This window comes from Staurois parvus, unplaced genomic scaffold (genome assembly GCF_062004578.1).
Source record: "Staurois parvus isolate SC_StPar_1 unplaced genomic scaffold, SC_StPar_1.0 ptg000340l, whole genome shotgun sequence".
NCBI lineage: Eukaryota > Metazoa > Chordata > Amphibia > Anura > Ranidae > Staurois > Staurois parvus.
The window spans coordinates 21,292-44,141 of record NW_028318136.1 but is presented as its reverse complement, the minus strand read 5'-3'; the positions used below and the strand labels follow the sequence as shown (position 1 = coordinate 44,141).

The following is a 22,850-nucleotide window of genomic DNA, read 5'->3' as shown; positions in this document are numbered from 1 at the left end:
TTCTGTTCTATCAATGCATGCTCTGCATCCTGAACATTCTCCCCCCTGCCATGCTCCTCTCTGAATCATTCTCCTTCCCTTCTGTCTACCGCCATTTCCCTCTCTGGTCACTATCATTCTTTTCTATCAACTCTACCTCTCTATGATCGTTCTCTGTCACATCCCTCTATACCTTCTCTCCTTTAGTCTACGGTCACATGTACAGTTGCAAGAAAAAGTATGTGAACCCCTTGGTATTACGTAGAGTTTTGCATGAATTGGGCATAAAATGTGCTCTGAACATCATCTAAGTCACAACAATAGAAGAACACAGTCTGCTGAACATAATACTACACAAACATTAGATGTTGCCATGGTTTAATTGCACATAACATGTAAACATTCACAGTGCAGGGAGGAAAAAGTATGTGAACCTTTGGACTTAATAACTTGTTGACCCTCCTTTGGCAGCAATAACCTCAACCAAACGTTTCCTGTAGTTGCAGATCAGACCTGCACAACGATCTGGAGTAATTTTGGGCCACTCCTCTTCACAAAACTGTTTCAGTGTAGCAATATTCTTGGGATGTCTGGTGTGAATCGCTCTCTTAAGGTCATGCCACAGCATTTCAATCGGGTTGAGGTCAGGACTCTGACTGGGCCACTCCAGAAGGCGTATTCTGTGCTGTTGCAGCCATTGTTTTGTTGAATTACTTGTATGCTTTGGGTCATTGTCCTGTTGCATCACCCATCCTCTGCGGAGCTTCAGTTGGCGGACAGATGGTCGTACGTTTTCCTGCAAAATGTCTTGATAAAATCTGGAATTCATTTTCCCATCAATGACAACAATCCATCCAGGCCCTGAGGCAGCAAAGCAGCCCCAAACCATGATGCTCTCTCCGCCATGTTTTACAGTGGGGATGAGGTTTTGATGTTGGTGTGCTGTGCCTTTTTTTCTCCACACATAGTGTTGTGTGCTCTTCCCAAACAACTCAATCTTGGTTTCATCTGTCCACAGTATATTTTGCCAGTAGTGCTGTGGAACATCCAGGTGCTCTTTTGCAAACTTCAAATGTGCTGCAATATTCTTTTTGGACAGCAATGGCTTCCTCCGTGGTGTCCTCCCATGTACTCCATTCTTGTTTAATGTTTTCCTTATTGTAGATGTGTCAACAAAAATGTTAGCATGTGCCAGAGATTTCTGTAGGTCTTTAGCTGACACTCTGGGATTCTTCTTTACCTCATGCAGCATTCTGCGCTGTGCTCTTGCAGTCATTTTTACAGGACAACCACGCCGAGGGAGAGTAGCAACAGTGCTAAACTCTCTCCATTTGTAGACAGTCTGTCTTACCATGGACACATGAACATCAAGGCTTTTGGAGATACTTTTGCAACCCTTTCCAGCTTCATGCAAGTCAACAATTCTTGATTGTAGGTCTTCTGAGAGCTCTTTTCTGCAAGGCATGGTTCACATCAGACAGTGCTTCTGGAAACCAGTAAACCCAAAACAGGTGTGTGTTTTTTAAGGGCAGGACAGCTGTCAGCAACACATCCAATATCATCACACTGATTGGAGTCAAGGTTGGCTCACTCCTGGCTCCAATTAGCTCTGGGAGAAGTCATTAAGCTAGGGCCTCACATACTTTTTCCTCCCTGCACTGTGAATGTTTACATGTTATGTGCAATTAAACCATGGCAACATCTAATGTTTGTGTAGTATTATGTTCAGCAGACTGTGTTCTTCTATTGTTGTGACTTAGATGATGTTCAGAGCACATTTTATGCCCAATTCATGCAAAAGTCCACGTAATCCCAAGGGGTTCACATACTTTTTTCTTGCAACTGTATGTGATGAAGGAAATGCAGCAAATCCTGTGCTTTTCCAGCACCACATTGAAATCGAGCAGTGTTCATGTGATCTGTTGCAGGGATCAATGTTAAGTTAGCAACACCCTGAAGCAGCTCACAAAACACAGTGCAATTGCCTGAAATTGGATCACACGGGTGTGAACACCCATGCAATCCGATTCAGCTGCGGCCAAAAACAAGGGTCCGGAACCATTTTGGTGCGAATGTGGTATGATTTTAACCATACAAAAGGAATGGCTCAAATCACAGAGCACAGAATCACAGGTGACTTGCACAGGAATGTGTTGTGATTCCTGTGCGACAGTGTAAACCTGGTCTTACTCGGGGTTATTAGAAGATCTAAGATTATACATTCTGTTTCTTCTTTTTATCAGTTATGTAAATTGTAACAATATTATGTTCCGTTGTTTCTACAGGTGCCACATGTGACACAAATATTAATGAGTGCAGCAGTGACCCATGTATTAATGGACATTGCATTGACCTTGTGAATTCATTCCAGTGTCTTTGTGATCCTGGCTATTCAGGTATGTTTATCCATATAAATGTATACATAGACATGTAGCACTACCCTCGTAAGGGCTGCTGGATTTGGTTTGGGCCCCCCTATGCTCTGCACAGCCAGGCAACATGTATTTTCCACACTTGTGCCCTCAGAGTCAGTAAACAGTCCTTGAGCTGTTTTTTTGTTGTTTTTATTCAGGGGTTAAACTTGGATAGGGTAAAGGGGTTTGGGACGCCCAATTTGAAGAAGCAGAATGAGGATGTTTCCTGCTCTAGCACACTTAGTAAAAAAATGACAGACACTTGAGTGCGTTCCCGCTGTTACCATTATAGTCCTTAGTAAAGTAATCCCCTTCTGGCAGCTTGGTGTTCCCTGAGTGGGTTTCTAGTAGCGTGACAATGTGTAGGAGCTCTTGGCCCCCTTGGTGCACAGAATACCAGCCCACCTCGCTACGGTATCTGATCCCAGGACAGGGGATTGGGTAAGCTATGAACTCTCCCCTGAAGACTTTCCATAACTTGCATCCAGCAGACCTCTCCCTTCTAGGCCCTGGGGGTGTAGAGGTACGCACACTGTCCTTGTCCTGCAGCTGTGGATAGAACTGCTTTCAAGTGTTTGTAGCTGGGCTGGTTCCTCTCCAAGCTTTGCAGGCTGTCCTTCCCCAGTAGACAGCAGGGCTGTGACGCTCCCTCTTTCAGCTTTTCCTCAGCTTCCAGCCTCCAGCCTGGAAGCAGAGCTCGCCTCCTCTGGGGCTCCCTCCCAGGCTACACTGCAACACCTCTCAGCAATCCATCTTCCACCCAAATCCCCTGGTAGCATGGATCTGTCATATTTATAGGCCTTACACTACCAGGGCCTCTTAGCCTGGGATTGGTCAGACTCCATGAATATGCAAATTTAGGTCTCCAACCTGCCGCCTACTGGCTTTTAAAAGCTTCCATGGACCTCCAGATCCAGGTGGAGGTGATAATGTCCCAACCTGCTGAGTCAACCAGCATGCCCTCAAACTGAACCCACAAAATTTCACGCTCACTCACTACCATGAGCCAAAAATAAATTTACCTTACACTAGCCCCACCTAGTGGGCATTACATACGGCTATTTATTATATATGTTATTACATAGGTAACAGATATATAACATTGTAACTGATATACAGTATAACTTATTAGTGTATCAATCATATATTTTTAGGATGGTATGAATGTTATTAGAAATGTCTGCTATTTTTAGGGATTTGAAACACCTGACACTATATTTGATCATTGGCTTTGGTTGATGGTGTTCTGCTTTTTACCCAATTTGTGATCAGAGTTCCATGATGCCTAGATGCTGAGGCCAAAGTTTCCAGCCTCATCATGCGTCAGTTAACTTTAAAATAATTCAGCAAATAAGTTGCACATCTAAATAATTAGTATACATACATTTTGTCATTTTTGTCAGTAGAGCCACCAGCCTGCATGTAGACACTATGATCAGGAACCTATCCTGGTTGGTTCCTGGTCATTAGTGTGACTGTCATTGACAGTCAGGATTGAGAGCCGGCAGCTGCTCAAAGTATTGGCTGCTAGCTGCCATAGCGGAGAATTATTTTATGTGTCCTTGGCAAGAGGCATTGTGCTGAGAAATGTTAATATACAGATTGTGGGCAGGAAGAACTTTTTCTGGTGACAGGGGAATATTAATAGCCTTCTAAGTATGCACAGATATGCAGAACATATCAAGGCACCTTTGAAATGACCGCTATATGATTTTACAGGATTTATATAGTGCCAAAAGTTTATTCAGCGCTTTACGATATAAAAGGAGACAGTGCAGTTACAATACAGTAACTGTAAGGCTAGGTTCACATATGTGCGGATGGTGCCGCTGCAGATCCACACAAAAATCTGTGCAACCGCACCACCCACACAGAAGAATGTGGAGCCACGGGTGGGTGCCATTAATTCTAATGGCACGCCACCCGCACTGGAAATTGCAACTGCACTGGGAACCGAGGTTCCCGTGCGGGCTGCGGTTTCCAAAGAAGTGCAGGGACTTCTTCCCTGCGTGTCCCAGGGCACGGAGTCCATTCTAATGAATCTGCTCATAACAGATTACAATCTAATATGAACTATTAAACTTCCTGGATGCTGAAGATCCCATAGTTTTGCATCAATTGTGTTGTATCCTAAATGTTAGACTCTGTTCAATTGCAAATATAAAGTTTAATTTAAATGCATATTGCTATTCATGAGGTCTGGAAGAACTTGTCTTTGCCATTGTCAATGCAACCTGTAAGCTGTCTAAACAGCTTTGTTTGGTTTTCCTATTGACCAGTAATTTTAGATTGTATAAAATTATACCTTGGTTTCTTCTATTTTATTCATCAAGTAAATTGCAACAATATTATATTCTGTTGTTGCCACAGGTACCACGTGTGACACCAACATTAATGGATGTAGCAGTGACCCCTGTGTTTATGGACATTGCATTGACCTGGTGAACTCATTCCAATGTTTTTGCGATCCTGGATATTCAGGTAACATGAAAAAATGTATATGTTGTATCTTTACTGGATTTCTTACCAGTGGGAATGAACTTACTGGAGGACAATATTCTGCTGCTCCTATATTGTCATTTGCTTTGTTGGTTGACCATGGTTATTACCAAGCCTGTAGATTTTTCATGTCATAAAATGCCCATGAATGTATGGATGTTGAAACATCCCACAGCTGAAATATTATTCTTGAGTAGGAATGAAGTTTGGGTTTACCAACAATAATCGATTCACAGCAAGTCCCCAGGACTCCCACAGTTTGCGCATTGCAAAGCTTTTTAGGTTCCCAGCAGAAATACAGCCGAGTCACAAGAGCCAGTAATTGGAAGGAATGAATACCTAGCTCCTTTCCATAAATTCTACTCACTTGCCCAGATGAAAATGGCATCCAGGGGTTGAGAAGAACTGAACAAAAATGTCTACATTTTACATTGCAGAGGAGAGGAAGAGTGCAATGATGACCAAAGTGTAAATGTCTGCTTTAAAACTCAGGATGAGCAAAATTAAGACTTTTCCTTTCCCTACATTTTCAGTGAAAAGGTGGTTTTTCATGGTTTTAAAGGTGTGTTAGAACTAGCATCAAGGGTAGAGCTTTAAAGTACACTGCCACTCACTTTCTTGTTTTTTAAGGGCCATTCTTGCCCATTTTTATTTAGAAGAAAGTTCCGTAAATCCAAACCATAGATTTCCCTCACAGGAGTATTCAGCATTTCACTCTTCCAAACACAGATTTTAGCCTCCTGCCTTATACATACAATCCTGCTGCTCTGGCCTTCCACTATAGGCTCATGTCTGTCTCCTGAAGACTCTTTTCTAAACGGTTCTTTCAGGCACATAGCTAGCAGCCCCTTGCTGCCTGGCTCCCACCTCTCCTTGATGGAGCTCTCCTGAGTCCTGGGCAATGACCTCCTGTCTGCCGGAATGGAGCCCAGAACCATGGTAAGGCCTCAACAAAAAGGCCTGCACACACCTGTGTAATCAGTGTGCTGGCTGTTCACAAACCCTGGACCCAGGGCTGCAGATTTTAGAAAACCATGAGGAACTGAAAATCCAGTTTCCTCTGCATTAGGCAAACCCCCTGGAGCCCCTCAACCTGCCTGGATGAGAATCCTGGGTTATAATTCTCATTTAGACCCTGGCAGGGTACCGCACTGCCACAGGTGCAATTGGTTTTATATGGCTCTTTTATACTATCCTGGACCTGTTTGTATGCTCACCGGCCACTTTATTAGGTACACCTTGCCAGTACTGGTTGGACCCTCTTTTGCCTTCAGAACTGCCTTAATTCTTTGTGGCATAGATTCAACAAGGTGTCGGAAACATTCCTCAGAGATTTTGGTCCATATTGACATGAGTTACTGTTGCCTTTCTATCATCTCGAAACCAGTCTGCCCATTCTCCTCTGACCTCTGAAATCAAAAAGGCATTTTTGTCCACACAACTTCCACTCACTGGATATTTTTTCTTTTTCTGACCATTCTCTGTAAACCCTAGAGATGGTTAATGCATGAAAATCCCAGTAGATCAGCAGTTTTTGAAATTCTTAGACCAGCCCGTCTGGCATCAACAACCATGCCATGTTCAAAGTTGCTTAAATCCCTTTTCTTCCCCATTCTGATGCTCAGTTTGAACTTCAGAAAGTTGTCTTCACATCCATATGCCTAAATGCATTGAGTTACTGCCATGTTATTGGCTGATTAGAAATTTGTGTTACCAAGCAATTGAACAGGTGGACCTAATAAAGTGGCCGATGAGTGTATGCCAACAAAAAGTCCCTTGTTAGCCTTATTGTTTTTTATGGTTTTTTTTTCACAAAAAGAAAAAACTGACAGCGCAAAAAACAAAAAGCACAATATATGGAAAGATTTTGTTCCCATAGGTTCTCTTTTTTACTAGTAATGTTAAATAGTATAAAATTATTTATCATATTTCTTTAATTTTATTAAACACATAAATTGTAACAATATTACATTCCGTTGCTTCCACAGGTGCCACGTGTGACATGAATATTAATGAGTGCAGCAGCGACCCATGCATTAATGGACATTGCATTGACCTGGTGAACTCATTCCAGTGTTTTTGTGACCCTGGGTATTCAGGTAACACAAGCAAATATTAATGTAAGGTATATGTTGTATATTGACTGGATTTCATATCAATAGAGGCTTCTATTCTACTTGTCCTTTTTATTGGCTTTTGCTTTTCATGATTGTTGGAACATCCAGCTGCCTAATTATTTCTGTTGAGAAGAATCAGTACGTAAATACACTTGTTCCTTTCAACTATGTATATATGTTTATACATTGAGTAGATAACTGGAAAACCCTACCTGGAAAATTGGTATTTCCTCCCATACTGGTCAATTGGGGATGTTGGTACAGGCAGTATAGTTCCTAAGAAGATATAGTTGTCACTCAATCCAGGCACAAATTGGCCAGATTGTGTAAGGATCATGGAAAAGTGAACTTAAAATTAACACTCACACCAGTGGAGCACGTCAGCTTTTCTAAATTCTAATATTATTGTGATGAAGATAGTATACCTTTGTTTCCATGAAGAAGAAAAAAACAGCTCCTGAGCTCATGTATGAGGCTTGAAGCCTAGGAATAGATCCCAAAGTCTTATTCTAACAGGACCATTGTTCATATAGTTGGAAACTGCAATGAGTTTGTTGTTCTCTATCAACCGGACAGTCCATGTGTTGTAAGGGTGTCTTGCGATAAGAAGATCAGTAATTTAAGTATAAGTGCAATGGTTAAGAATACATTTTTGGATCCAATGTAAAGCCAATGCAAAATAAAAAAAAAAACATATGCAGTACCTGTCTGCAGTACATGCACTTTTCCCTGTGCTTTTGCCCTTTTGAACACCCAGCAAGTACAACATATTACTTGATGATCTGCCAGAAATACGCTCAGCTGTTATATCCAGTTGTGGGTTGACAACACACAAAGTGGTGTCAGCTCTGCCCAGTTGCCTTTTGTAAACTATTCTTCACTACTAAACCACTCCCACTCTCAGATCTCCACAGCATAAAGGTGCATTATTCTGTAGTCCAAGATGAGAACTAGGAGAACTTTGGGATAACTCATGATTTTCTGAGATTTGTGGGATAACAAACTTTCTGGCAAGATCAACAGGTTTTTGGTAATACATATCAAACAGACATAACAAATCGTATTTAACAAACCAGAAAGTTACAAATAAGTGAAGTTCATTGTTAGGGTTTACATACAATCAGGGATGCTGTTAAAAACCAGGGGGCCCCATGCAGCTAACCTGACAGCCCCCCCCCCCCAAAAAAGAGAACAGTTTACTATGCTTCATTTATTAATGAACACAGTGAATGATCAGTACCAATCATTCATTGTATTTATTTAGAAAAGAAAGGGGCTGGTAAATGTGACATATTTACAGGACCCTTCCCCCCCACTCTCCATCTTCAAGGATCCTATTTTATGCTTGCAGCTTCTTTTTTGTAGCCTTTAATCATTACCCTTACCATAGTTGAACACAGGGGCGGACTGACCATTTGGAAACTTGGGCAATGCCTGAGGGCCCAGGGTCAGAAGGGGGCCCCATGAGATGCCCCTGGTACCTTTTTCATAGGCTTTTTTGAGTTTGGGCAAGGACACAGGGGCCTCATGATTCCCTATTGCCCGGGGGCCCCATGAGTTGTCAGTCCGCCCCTGACATTTAGGGGTTTATTTACTAAAGCTGGAGAGTCCAAAATCAGACTCCCTTCTGCATAGAAACCAATCAGCTTCTAACCTCAGCTTGTTCAATGAAGCTTTGGCAATGAAACCTGGAAGCTGATTGGTTTCTATGCAGAAGGGAGTCTGATTTTGGACTCTCCAGCTTTAGTAAATAAACCCCTTAGCGACTGATGTCTTAATTCTCTTCTCAGTGAATTACATTTTCTTTTCAGGCACCCATTGTGAAATAGACATTAACCAGTGCAGGTCCAGACCATGCCAGAATGGAGGCACCTGCCAAGACTTGGATGATGGGTTTCAGTGTTACTGCCCACCAGGAACAGTCCTTCCCCTCTGTACCTTGGAGAATACCACCTTCATCAATACAACGTGCCTTCATGGCAGCAGTCAGATCCAGGACAACAGGTGAGGCCGGAGTGTTACAGGATCAAAAGTGGAATTCAATGAAGGATTGTTCCATATTGACAAAGATTTTTATTTTCAGCTCCAGGTCCAACAAAGAGGGAAGTTCTTTTATTCTTGTGAATATTATATCCTAAAATAGAAATCGAACTGATAAATGATTTATTTACCATATGTATTTAAATCCGTTTTAAACAGTCATGTAATTACAATTAACATTTTAGAATTTTTCCCATTCTTGCATTTATTTATAAACAGCAAAAACTATATGGGGCCCATTTATAACAGAAAGCAGGTAAAGATCATTGATCTCAGTTGGACACTGTAAGGTTTACCCCACTGATCCAGGTGTGTAGATCAGTAAGGCCCCTTCCACGTTCTGTTTTTTTCATCAGGTCAGTCATGTTTTTTCCAAGAAAAACGGATCAGTTTATATCCATTTTTCATCAGTTTACATCCGTTTTTTCATCAGTTTACATCCATTTTTTCTGTTTTTCACGTTTTTCATCTGTTTACATCTGTTCTTGTCCATTTAAATCTGTTTTCCATCAGTTTACATCCGTTTTTCATCAGTTTACGTCCATTTTCTGTCTGTTTTTCATGTTTTTCATCTGTTTACATCTGTTCTTGTTCATTTAAATCTGTTTTTCATCCATTTACATCCGTTTGTCATCTGTTTACATCCATTTTTGTCTGTTTACATCCGTGTTGTTGTCCGTTCACATCCGTTTTTCATCTGTTTACATCCATTTTTGTCTGTTTACATCCATTTGTCATCCGTTCCTTTTTTTTTTTTAACGGAAGAAAAATAGGGTTTTCTTCTGTTAAGAAAATAGGATGTTAACGGATGTAAACAGATGATCATCTATTTACATTTGCTAGTCCATAGAAATACATGGGTGTCCGTTTTTCATCTGTAAAGGGACAAATGAAAAACAGACATACAGGACACCTGTGTGAAAGGGGTCTAAGGGGGTGGGATTTTTTATTCACTAGTATGACTGCAGAAAAGCCACCCCATTGTTTTACACTGTATATCAACCCCTTTATGTTATATGCCATAGTAAAATACCATGCAGTAGTGGGTAAGAGTCCTTGGCTTAGGTAATTAGTGAAGGACATGTGGTGGCCATGTTTCTGTTTGATACAGAAATGAGACCAACACTATTGCATCGCCCATTAAACCTACAAGTGATCCACTATTGGTAGACCTTGACTCTAAGTGGGCCCCCAATACATGTAAAACATTTAAAAATATTTTTTATTTTATTCTAACATCGATATCATGAATCTGATACAATCAATTTATAGATTTTGTGTATTATTGTGTAAATTGTCAACATACCGCATATTATTTTTTAACCTACTGTACAATATAGTTGATTTATTGACCAACAATATTCCAGTCTGACATTCACGGTACACCAGGGTATTACTTCAAAGGCAATAATAACAAGATTGCCTGGAATGAACCAAATCATGCACATCAGATGAACAATTATTAATTTTGGGGTTTGACTGTTTTCAAACAAAGTGTTACTAAACCCACAACAGTAAAATCAGTCTGTATATGCAGTAATGCATGCTTGTTATACTCACTGTGGAACCTAAGAGGTTAACCCTCCGCATAATGTAAAAATGCTGTTTGAACCTGTCCTCTCTAATCCCCCCCTTCTACTGTCCTCAATCCATCTGGGTATAGCACAGAGCCCTAGGATTCACTCTGCACATGCTCAGTTTTGTGTGTATTGCTAGAGAGTTTTTTTTTTCTTTGGGAGGGTGTATGTGATCAGCACAGGGCCAATCAGCACTGTCCAGATAGAGGGTCAGGGGTTATGCAGCCTCATAAGACAATCAGGAGAGAATGAAAACTCCTCCTACATATTTAACCAGTGCTCAGCTGGACACTGAAAGAAGTCAAAAGACTGCTATACCTGCTAATGAGAAAAGGTATTTAGCAGTTTATATTTACTCAAAGAATTGCATTTTGTTAAAAATATTATTGTACTGTGAGAGACCAGATATAGTGAATGCAGGGTCATGGGTTTAGTAACACTTTAAATTCCTGTGTTATGATGAGCTATGATCCATCCTCAATGCCATTGTTTTGGTTCTCTTCTCTTGCAGTTCTCAATGTGTCTGTGATGTAGGATGGGTGGGGTCATCTTGTGATACCCCCATTAATGAGTGCGCCACTGTTCATTGTGAGAACGGGGGAATATGCCATCCTCACCTGGGTGGATATAACTGCTCGTGCCAAGCAGGATTTACAGGTACCCAAATATTAATTGTTTGTGGGTAGCCCAACAGACTGATGAGCTAATGATAGTCAGCTTTCTCAAACCTTCCTCCTGAGGCTGTTAACAGTTCTTTGAGCAGTGGGCAGTGATGATTTGATTTCCCACATATACTGATCACCAATACAAAAAGTGAGAATTTTCCAACAGAATACCAATGTAAGGGGTCATTTGGGGTCACTGTCTTCTATTAATTTTTTTGTTGTATACAGAAAGTGATGCTAAAAATGATGTTTCATTTATATTGAGTTATTAATTATTTTGTGACTTTGCATCTTTTATAAATTGTTAGCCCTATTGATGAGAAAAAAAGCTGGTTGTTTACAGATCCCAATAGCTCAAGGTTAAAGCCTACGTTTAGTAAAAAAAAAAAATCAGCACAATTAAAATTGCTTACTATCAGTATTATGTGTCCTTTGTTTTGCTGTCTTCTAGTTTAGAAGACTTTCCACAACCTATTCACCAAATGTCCCAACAGTTCAAACGTTAGAGAAAAGCAGGTCTACTGATGCATATGTTCTTTGAATGATGAACCATACTATCAAGGTCATCATAGATGCTTCATAAGAGACAGAAGTTATCCTACCTTTGGATGGTTTAAAGAAAGCTGTCCATTGCTGACTTCTACTTTTTAAAAGAGAGATAAGGCCAAAGCTCTTTTGGCCATACTTCTTCTATGGGTCACACAAGTGCACTTATTTCTGCAGTCCTGTGACCCAGAGCTGACAGCGGGCTAAAGCCAGCTGTCAGCTGATGTCACAGAGCCTGTACAGGCTAAGCAGGGATCACGACAATAATGTCAGGATCCACCCAGATGCCTGACTAGCAGCTGGCTCAGACTTTCATTGTGCTGCTGAGAGACTGAGCATGCCCAGGGCTTTTCTTCTCAGAGAATAGGTGCAGGAACTCCTGACTTTTGAGTCACCCTTTGTCTCCACCCCCTACCCACCTTCCAGCACTGCCCCCCTTTTAGAGAAAACAAAACTAAGTATAATTTTATGGTGCTAAGTAATTTGTATGGAATTTGTTAATAACAAGAAAAGCACTGACATAGATCCCTTGTAGCCAAAAATAGACCCACCTGGCAACAATAGATCTCTCTAGCAACAATAGATCCACCTCAACAACAAAACCCCTGGGAGCAACAACAGATCTTCCAGAAGCCAGCACCAATAAACCCTCCAGCAGCCAGAAACAACAGACCCTCCCTCAAACAGTAGATCTCTCCCAGCAACCATAGATTCCCCACCAGCAACAACAGAGCCCCCAGCAACAATATTATTTCAGGTACTTGTATAGTGCCGTCAATTTACGCAGCACTTTACATATATATTGTACATTCACATCACGTCCCTAACGCTCAAGGGTTGTGCAATCTGAGGTTCCTAACTCACATTCTTACATATACATACTAGAATAAGATCCAATTAACCTATCAGAATGTCTTTGGAGTGTGGGAGGAAACCAGAGTACCCGGAGGAAACCCAGGCAAAGACAGGGAAAACATGCAAACTGCCAGGCAGGAGGGCAAACCATTTAGCCACTGTGCTGCCCTACCCCCATGCAACAATTTATCTCCTCCAGCAACCATAGATCCCTTAGGAGCCAGCATCAATAGACCCTCCTGCACACCCCAGTATCCCTTACCATTATATACATTCAGTGCTGGAGGTGCCGGAACTGCGTTCCCTCACTTTCCCGCTGAAGAAAAGCCCTGAGCATGCCATTCTTACTTCATCCACAGCCCCGTTCTTTAGTGGGTGCGGGAGGAGCAGAGCACAGAGCAGTGACTGACAGTCACCACTCTCTGCTCAGAGTGGACCAGAGAACTGAGCAATCAGCAGTCTTTGATTGCTCAGTTCTCGGTGTAGGGCCGACAGGGGACAGCTGCAGCATCAAATGTAAATGTTTGTTATTTTCCATTCTTGCACTTCTCTTAAAATTCTAGTTTCCTGGACTTTTATCCAGTTGGCTCAGTACATCTGTAGGGACAAACCCACTACAGGCATATGGTTCAGGAGCTATGTGTTATCAGTAAGAAAGTGACTCAGAAAGTATTGTAGCCAGGCAACCTGTATTTTTTGGAAGGAGATCAGCGATGGCAGCCTCCATATATTTCGCAGTACAGATTCCCAGTTTGTTGCTCCTGTGGGGTCTAATGTTGCTGGGATGGATGTTTTGTTGCTGAGGTGGCATTTTTGTTGGGGGGGGTCCATTGTTGCTGTGTATGGGGTCTATTCTTGTGTGGGGGGTCTTTTGTTGCTGGGGGGGTGTCTATTGTTGTTGGGTGGGGGGTCTAGAGTTCTTTGGGAAATCTATTGCTGCTGGGGGGTCTATTGTTGCTGGGGGAGTCTATTATTGCTGGGATAGGGTGTATTGTTGGCGGGGGGGATCTATTGTTGCTGGGGTGGGGTCCATTGTTGCTGGGGGGTCTATTGGTGTGTGGGGAATCCATTGTTGCTGGGGGATCTAATGTTGCTGTGGGGATCTATTATTGCTAGGGGGTTTCTGGCTGCAAGGGATATACTATACTGATTTTCTTGTTATTAACAAATTCCATACAAATTATTTTGCACCACTTGGTATCATTATGTGTATTCTCCAAAAGGGACAGTACTGGGAGGTGGGGAGGAGGTGGAGGAAAGGTTGACTCAGAAGGGGGGAGTTCCTGCACCTTCTCTCTGAGAAAAAAGCCCTGCCTAAGAGCATATACATATAACTGGAGTAATATTGGTTTTAATCTCAGTGATGTCATCAGTGTGCAGTCCTTTTTTCTGCTTTACTGTTTTATTAATGTGTGTACAAAAATGTTACTTTTATTTGGCTGTAGGGTTAAATTGTGAATTTGCCATTCAGTTGTGTTCTCCTGAGACCTGTTTTAATGGAGGCACCTGTCATGAGAATCCGAACATCACTGATCCATCATGCCTCTGTCTCCCAGAATGGCAGGGTAAGTCATATTCTGCCTTATTTTGTAAAGAAATGTATAGTGAATTTGTATGGATTTCCTTTTTTTTATGGAAAGGACTAAACATTAGACAACCTTTTTAAAGTGAACCTGTTCCCCCGATTAAGCGCATTCAAATATTTGCCTATTCTGTACATACTCTGCACATTATCTTGTAGACTTCACCTCCGTAATATCTCCAAGATACGCCCGTTCTTAACCTCTGAAACCACTAAGCAACTTATTCACTCCCTTGTTATCTCTCACCTTGACTATTGTAACTCCCTCCTCATTGGCCTACCTCATCGCAGGCTATCCCCTCTTCAGTCTATCATGAATGCTGCTGCCAGACTCTTCCACCTTACCAACCGATCCATATCTGCCATCCCTTACTGCCAATCCCTCCACTGGCTTCCCATTGCCCAACGAATAAAATTCAAAACATTAACAATCACACATAACAGGGCTTGAAATTTCCACTCGCCTGCTCGACAATGGCGAGTGGAAATTATGGTGGGGGCGAGTGTGTCCCCCAGGGCCGTCTTGCTGAGCAGGCTCGGAGCTCAGGCCGTATCTGTCATTGGCACTGGGAGCTGTCAGACTGCTCAATAGCTGAGCGCAGTGAAAGCAAAGGAAGGAGTGTGTGCTGTGCTCTCTGCCTCCCCCTAGAGTGCAGTACCCGGCTCTGTGAGTGAACAACGAAGTACTGCAACTTTTTATGGGGGGGGGGTGTACGTGTACATGTGTGTGTCTGTGTATGCATGTACTGTACATGCAGGTGTGTGTACATGTGTGTGTGTGTGTGTGTGTACATGTGCCTGTGTGTATGTACGTGTGTGTGTTTGTGTGTATGTACGTACATGTGTCTGTGTGTACATGTGTCTGTGTATGTGTGTACGTGTCTGTATTTACATTTGTCTGTGTATGTATGTACATGTGTCTGTGCGTGTGTATTTCTGTGTATGTACATGTATCTGTGTGTATAAGTGTTTGTATGTGCCTGTGTGTATATACATGTGTCTGTATGTGTGTGTGTACATGTCTCTGTGCGTATGTGTACATGTTTCTGTGTGTATGTGTATGTACATGTCTGTGTGTGTGTGTACAGGTGTCTCTGTTTGTGTGTGTTTGTTGGTGGCGAGTAACTCTTAAGGCCTGGCTAGTAGCTCAGGACATATAAAGCCATTTATAACTCTGCCCAAAATTACATCACCAATCTTGTCTCCAAATATCACCCAAACCGTACTCTCCGCTCCTCGCATGACCTCCTGCTCTCTAGCTCCCTTGTCTCCTCCCATGCTAGTCTCCAGGACTTCTCCAGAGCTTCCCCCATCCTCTGGAACTCTCTACCCCAATTTATCAGACTATCGCCTACTCTGCTCACTTTTAGGCCATCTCTGAAACCTATCTCTTCAGGGCAGCCTATCCTGCCGTCAGATAATATTGGAATCTTCTATTCCTCCTACCAGTCCATCCCCCGAAGTTATTACCTTTTGTACCACTAGCCCCTCCCTCTTAGATTGTAAGCTCCAAGGAGCAGGGCCTCCTATCCCTCTTATATTGAACTGTATTGTTGCTGTATTGTCTCCTGTTATATTATAAAGCGCTGAGCAAACTATTGGCGCTATATAAATGCTGTATAATAATAATAACATTATGACAGGAGCCCACCCTCACCCAGAAGACTTTAGTTCTACTTTCATTTCGTCGCAAAACCCATTGACTCTGATAGATTCCAAAGTACTTCACCAAGAGTTTCAATAAAACTGATATTCCTCAAAAAATTAAAACCCTCAATTTCATTCATATCTAATGCCAACCTCTATGAAACAGACTACTGGAGCTCCACCACAATGGTACAAAGCAATCAGCACTATGAACACAATTAGACACTTCTAGAAATAAAGGGATACTTTGTTTAGTTATAGTTTAACCCGACATTTTTCAACCAAGGTGTCTTCAGGCTTTTTTGGGGGTGCCTCGGCAAAATGCCTAAAAATTGACCAAAAATTGTATACAAGCCAGCAGGTGGATCAAGCCTGCCTTTTAATACACAAAGCCACAGGTTTTCATTGGGCACTTTTATGACCTTCTAGCTGCCAATGTCCTAGCAGCCAGTTGATAAGGAGGGTGTGTGGTGTCTGCAGACCATTCTTGTTTGCTCCTCCACTGCTCCACTCTATCAGCACTGGAGTCACATTAGGGAGAAAAACTCAGGGAGAAACACTGGATGACTAGTCAGTACCAGTGTGCAAAGGTAAATTTGCTTTGGAAGAATAAATCACCTCCAATGTTGGGTGTCCTACATGTGTGGATGTTGCTGCATTATATAAAACTACTAGAATAGTTTTTTACATTTTAGAATGTGGTGCCTCGAGATTATGCAGAAGTTTAAAGGGTGCCTTCAGACTGTCCATAATTTTAAAGGGTTCCATGACTGAAAAAAGGTTGAAAAACACTGGTTTTAACCGCTCCATATTAGCACAAAAATTTTTTAGCAGGGTCCTTATGTATTCTTATTTTTCAGCAAGCAGTTAAAGCTTTTGGCTCCTTTTTCACGTGTTTCTAGTTTCTTCTTAGCCCCGTTGATGAAAAGAGCTGGTTGTTTACAGATCTCAGTAGCTCAAGGTTAAAGCCTAAGTTTAGTAAAAAAAAGAATTAGAAAAAAGATCATTGCTTACTATCAGTATGTTGTGTCCTTTGTTCTGCTGTCTCCTAGTTTAGTAGAAATCTTCCTCCTCTGATCCCCTCCCCTTTCCAATCGTTCTGTGAGGCAACAGGTTAATAGAGCCAGGCATGAGTGCCCAACTATGCCTGCCCTTTCTGCCCCCTCCTCAATTTATAGAGGCTGTACTATCTCTTCAATAAATGAAGCATAATCTATGAATGGAGGAGGCAAATTTCACAATCATCCCTCCATCCTCTAATTACAGATCGAGTTCCATTCATAGAAGCTTTTTTTGCACTAAGCTTGGGCTTTAAATTTTCCTCACACAGAATAATGAGTCAAAGTTGTAAATCCTTCTCCTCCCTTTCCTCTCTCCATATGTTTTATATGAAAAAAAATGTAAAACAACTGCTGAGAACTATATTACAACCAAACTTAATGGTGTAATCCTGGACTCTGAACTCTCCTTTCGACCCCACATCCAATCACTTTCCAAAGCTTGCTGTCTCATCCTCCACAACATCTCCAAAATACGCCCCTTCCTAACCAATGATACTGCAAAGCTCCTAATTCACTCCCAGACTATCTCTCGCCTCGACTATTGCAACTCCCCCCTTGAACTACCTTTACATAAGCTATCCACCCTCCAGTCCATCATGAATGCTGCTGTCAAGCTCATCCACCTTACCAACCTTTCAGTGTCTACCACCCTTCTCTGCCAATCCCTGCCAATCCCTGCATTGGCTGCCACTTACCCACCAAATTAAAGTCAAAATACTAACAACTTACAAAGCCATCCACAATTCGGCCTCCCGGCTACATCACTAACCTAGTCTCAAAGTACCAACCAAATCGCTCTCTTCGTTCTTACCAAGACCTCCTCCTCTCTAGTTCCCAAGCTTCTCCCATCCTATGGAATTTCCTACCCCAATCTGTTCGACTATCTCCTATTCTGTCCACTTTTAGGCGATCCTTGAAAACATTTCTTTTCAGAGAAGTCTATTCTGACTCCACCTAACAACTGTACATGTATTTTCTCCATTGGCTCATCCCCCAAAGTTATTACCTTTTGTATCATTTGACCCTCCCCTTTTAGATTGTAAGCTTTAATGAGCAGGGCCCTCGGGCTCCTCCTGTATTGAATTGTATTGTAACTGTATTGTTTGCCCTCACACTGTAAAGCGCTGTTCGCATTGTTGGTGCTATATAAATCCTGCATAATAATATAATAATAAAACAATAAACCTGACTCAAAACCCAAAAGTTTAAAATAGCAAACAAACAAAAACATGTATAAATTTAAAAAAATAGGGCAGACTCAATGGATGACTTAGTCTTTTTTCTGCCATCACTCTTCTATGTTTCTATGCTTCTAGTTTCCCTTTATTCATATTTCTCCTTTTTAGACCCGTTATTTGTACTCTTGTTTCCTGCAGGTCCACACTGTGAAGAAGATGTCGATGAATGTTCCGATGACCCCTGCAAGAACGGGGCAAGTTGTGTTAACATTCCTGGAGCATACAGCTGTGTCTGTGCCTTGGGGTACACCGGACCTCACTGTGGATCTGCATTAGATCACTGCCTGCCAGGTGGTTTGCCCAGAAGTCCTTGTGCGGCACTGGTCTCTAGCAACCAGTCAAATGCTGCCTTCCACTTTCTCGGCTTTGCTGAAATATGACAGTTGATCTGATTGGTTGCCATGGGCCATACAGAAGCAATACAAAATATTTATTTTATTTTTTTTTTTACCATAGACCTGATGTTTTTCCTAACACTTTATGTTTCATTTTCTCATTTTCTCCTTAGATAGTTGCCAGAATGGAGGTACGTGCCTCAGTCTGCCTGACTTGTTCACCTGCATCTGTCCCTCTGGATACACAGGAATGCTGTGTGAGAGGCATGTAGACAGCTGTGCAAGTTCACCTTGCCAAAATGGCGGATTATGCAAGAACCTTGGCGACTCCTATACCTGTGACTGTGCCAAAGGGTATGAAGGAACAGAGTGTGAGGTTAACATCCAAGACTGTACTAACAGGTAAGGGGACTCAAGCAGCCAGAAGTACTGTTCTCTGGTGGCTTCAAAATATATGCATAGGTGTGCACGCCCTATTGCATTACAGTATATTGGCTGCACCACCAGTCTTCCTGGCTTCTCAGAAGATTTCCCGAATCCAGGACATAGGATTTAGCTCTGTGTTGTCTTTAGAAAGCTCGCTACATTGTGGCTTTCCCCTTGTAGATCCCAAAGTGTGCTGCTGTACTCACACTGTCCCCTTTGCTCCCTGCTGCTTAGAGGTCTCTTTAGACCCCTGATATATCGCCAATGCCCCCAAACAGGGCTCTTAAAATGTAAAAAAGAAAATAGTAAAATAAATAAATAAATGAAATGGATAAAAATGATAACATTGAAATAAAAAACTACTGACACCAGTGGCAGGGTCACACATGTGGCTGGTCCCTGGTGTTCCGTCACTGTGGGGAGGCCCTGGCCAGCGGTCAGGGGGGCCCTTTATGGTTTCTTGCACCGGGCTCCTGAAGTTTCCAGTTATGCTACTGGCCTGAAACTTGTCCCACCCCCCCCCACCCCCCCCCACTGCGCCACCTGCCGCTTTCTCTGGATCTCCCATCCCACTGGCGTCTGCCAGCTGGCCGGACAGTGGAACAAATTCGGAATCGGCTTTGATCAGCTCTCCTTTATTGTAAGCCGGAAGCAATGACCTGACATCACTTCTGGTATACTTGGAAACTTTTGGCGCCATTTTTAAAAATCTGAAAGCATTCAAAAACAATGATCTTGATGTTTTGAATGCTTTCAAGTGCAGAGGAGGAATTTGGGGTCTCATAGATCCCAGATTCCTCCATAAAAATACCTGTCACGTATCTATTGATGTCACGGGGGATGTTTACATTCCTTCTGACAGGAATAAAAGTGATTTAAAAAAATGTAAGTAACAGTGCAAAAATGAAAACTAAAAAAAATGAATAATTAAAAAAAATTATAGTGCCTACACCCCCTGTGCTGACATGCAAAGGCAAGTGCACGTGTCGGTCACACAGGCAAATAATGACCATCCCACACAGGTGAGGTATTGCCGTGATTGTCAGATCATGGACAGTAATTCTAGCACTAGCCCTCCTCTGTAAATCTAAATTGGTAACCTGTAAAGACTTTTAATACGTCGCCTATGAATAGTAAAGTTGACGCTGTTTGTCACCAAACATGGGTGAGCACACCTTTAACCCCTTGACGCCGACGTAACACAAATATGCGGCCTCACAGAACTGGGCTTTTTTCTGTGGGGCCGCATATTTGCGTACCTGTCATTGTGCTGGGAGCACTCCGCGATGTCACTGAGAGCACCAGGTCCCGTTCTAATGATCGGGACCCGGGACTACTGATTCCGGGTCACATGATACCTGTGATAGCCTCTGATTGGCTATCACAGTGATCAGTCACTGTACAGCCTGGCCCCCATATTTTTTTTTTTCTCTCTCTATGAATGGAGGAGAGAGATACATTGTATCTCTCTAACTCCTGGCATAGAGAGAATAAAATTGTTTGCCAAAAAAAAAAAAAAGAAAGATAAATAAAGAAATATTAAAAAATAAAGAAAAAATACCTAGATCAAGGTTTGATCTAGTTCAGTGCTAGGGTTAGTGTTTGGGTCAGGGTCAAAAGGTCAGGGTCAAAGGTCAGGATTTAAAAAAAAAATTGGTGTTAGTGTGTTTTAGGTAAAAAAAGACAAAAACAAAATGCGCACTATTATTTCTGGGCTGTACTACGGGTACAAACAACAAATAACATACACATATATGGTATCGCTGCGATCGTCAAGAGCTGGAGAATTTATTTTGGATTGTTCTTTGGTGGAAGGTTATGGTAGTAACAAGAAACACACAGCTAAATAAAAAAATGATTTTTTTAAAATTATTTTGGGCCAGTTTTCTTTTGATAATAAAACAAATCAGGAGATATCCATTACCATTTACCACCAACTGAAAGCCCAATTTGTCCTGAAAAAAAACAAGGTATAATTCACCTGGATGTACAAAGTAGTTGTGATGATATGTACGGTTTTAATAACACATGTAAACGTTTCAAAATTGTGCTTAGGCATTAAGATTTGTTTTACCCTTAGGCGTGAAGGGGTTAAAGCATGACATGTTTGGTATCTATGTGCACTGCATTTTTTATATTTTACAAAAAATGTGGTTATGTATTGTGTTTTTTTGCAATAAAATTCAAAAAAATGTATTTTTTCCCAAAAATTGCATTTGAAAAACCGCTGTGGAAATACCATGTACCATAAAAACATGCAAAAACCACCAATGTATTCTCTAGGGCAGTGGTGGGCAACCTTTTTTTTCAACTGAGCCAAAACTCGCCAAAACCACGATTGAAATTTATTTTGAGAGCCACATTTTTAAAACTGAAAATACATAGGATGGTACACTGTTTTTAGTTTCAATAAGTTTTTATAGTAATTCATCCCCCATATAGCAATTCATCCCCCATATAGTAATTCATCCCCCATAGTAATTCATCCCCCATATAGTAATTCACCCCCCATATAGTAATTCATCCCCCATAGTAATTCATCCCCCCTATAGTAATTCATCCCCCATAGTAATTCATCCCCCATACAGTAATTCATCCCCCATACAGTAATTCATCCCCCATATAGTAATTCATCCCCCATATAGTAATTCATCCCCCATAGTAATTCATCCCCCATATAGTAATTCATGCCCCATAGTAATTCATCCCCCATATAGTAATTCATCCCCCATATAGTAATTCATCCCCCCCATAGTAATTCATCCCCCCCATAGTAATTCATCCCCCCTATAGTAATTCATCCCCCATATAGTAATTCATCCCCCATAGTAATTCATCCCCCCTATAGTAATTCATCCCCCATATAGTAATTCATCCCCCATATAGTAATTCATCCCCCATAGTAATTCATCCCCCATATAGTAATTCATCCCCCCATAGTAATTCATCCCCCATATAGTAATTCATCCCCCATAGTAATTCATCCCCCATAGTAATTCATCCCCCATATAGTAATTCATCCCCCCTATAGTAATTCATCCCCCCTATAGTAATTCATCCCCCCTATAGTAATTCATCCCCCATATAGTAATTCATCCCCCATAGTAATTCATTACCCCTATAGTAATTCATCCCCCATATTAATTCATCCCTCCTATAGTAATTCATCCCCCATATAGTAATTCATTCCCCATAGTAATTCATCCCCCATATTAATTCATCCCTCATATAGTAGTAGTAAGTAAGTAGCAAGTAGTAAGCCAAGTCCCTCCTGTGTCAATTCACTTACCTTTGCTTCGCGCGTTCCTCTCGCCGTGTTCCCTCGCCGTTCCAGTCTTCAGGGCGGACTGTGAGAGGAGCCTAGCTCCTCTCACGTTTGTCACGCTGCCCCGCCTACACACATCCTGACAGCCAATCACTGGCTATCAGGATGTGAGTGGCAGCGAGACTGGCCAATCATTGCATTTGAGCGCGCTGCCCTGGCTGTTTTTTTTTTTGGATCACGCTGCAGAGTCCCTGCCGCCCAAGAGGAAGGAGGGGAGCGGGCGCCCGGCACACAAGAGCCGCATTAAAACGTGTAAAGAGCCGCATGTGGCTCGCGAGCCGTGGCTTGCCGACCACTGCTCTAGGGCATCTTTCAAAAAATATATGTTTGGCGGTTCTCAGAAAGGCACAGGGACACATTGGACACCCAGCAAGAGCACAATAGCAGCTGGAGGTATCAAATGTGTCCCCACATGAAAATATGTGATCAAGCTATACAAAAAGATGGCAACCACCCCAATTTGTAATATATAGCCTTTGCAGTAAGATGCTCATGGAAGGGCAATGCACATCACAAACTAAAATTTCTAAAACAAAAACAATAA

At 41.9% G+C, this 22,850-nt stretch overlaps 1 protein-coding gene across 1 annotated transcript in view; it reads left to right on the top strand.

Annotated features, from left to right (window-relative positions):
• LOC149456933 (uncharacterized) overlaps positions 1-22,850 on the top strand; it is a gene marked incomplete at its 3' end in the record, with an annotated part of 109,588 nt that overhangs the window by 69,801 nt on the left and 16,937 nt on the right. Inside the window, exons 11-18 of the mRNA XM_089684221.1 lie at positions 2,265-2,375; positions 4,764-4,874; positions 6,881-6,991; positions 8,821-9,013; positions 11,138-11,283; positions 14,138-14,257; positions 18,359-18,511; positions 18,729-18,957. Coding sequence (XP_089540347.1) covers positions 2,265-2,375; positions 4,764-4,874; positions 6,881-6,991; positions 8,821-9,013; positions 11,138-11,283; positions 14,138-14,257; positions 18,359-18,511; positions 18,729-18,957 — 1,174 coding nt within the window. The remainder of the gene's footprint in view (positions 1-2,264; positions 2,376-4,763; positions 4,875-6,880; positions 6,992-8,820; positions 9,014-11,137; positions 11,284-14,137; positions 14,258-18,358; positions 18,512-18,728; positions 18,958-22,850) is intronic.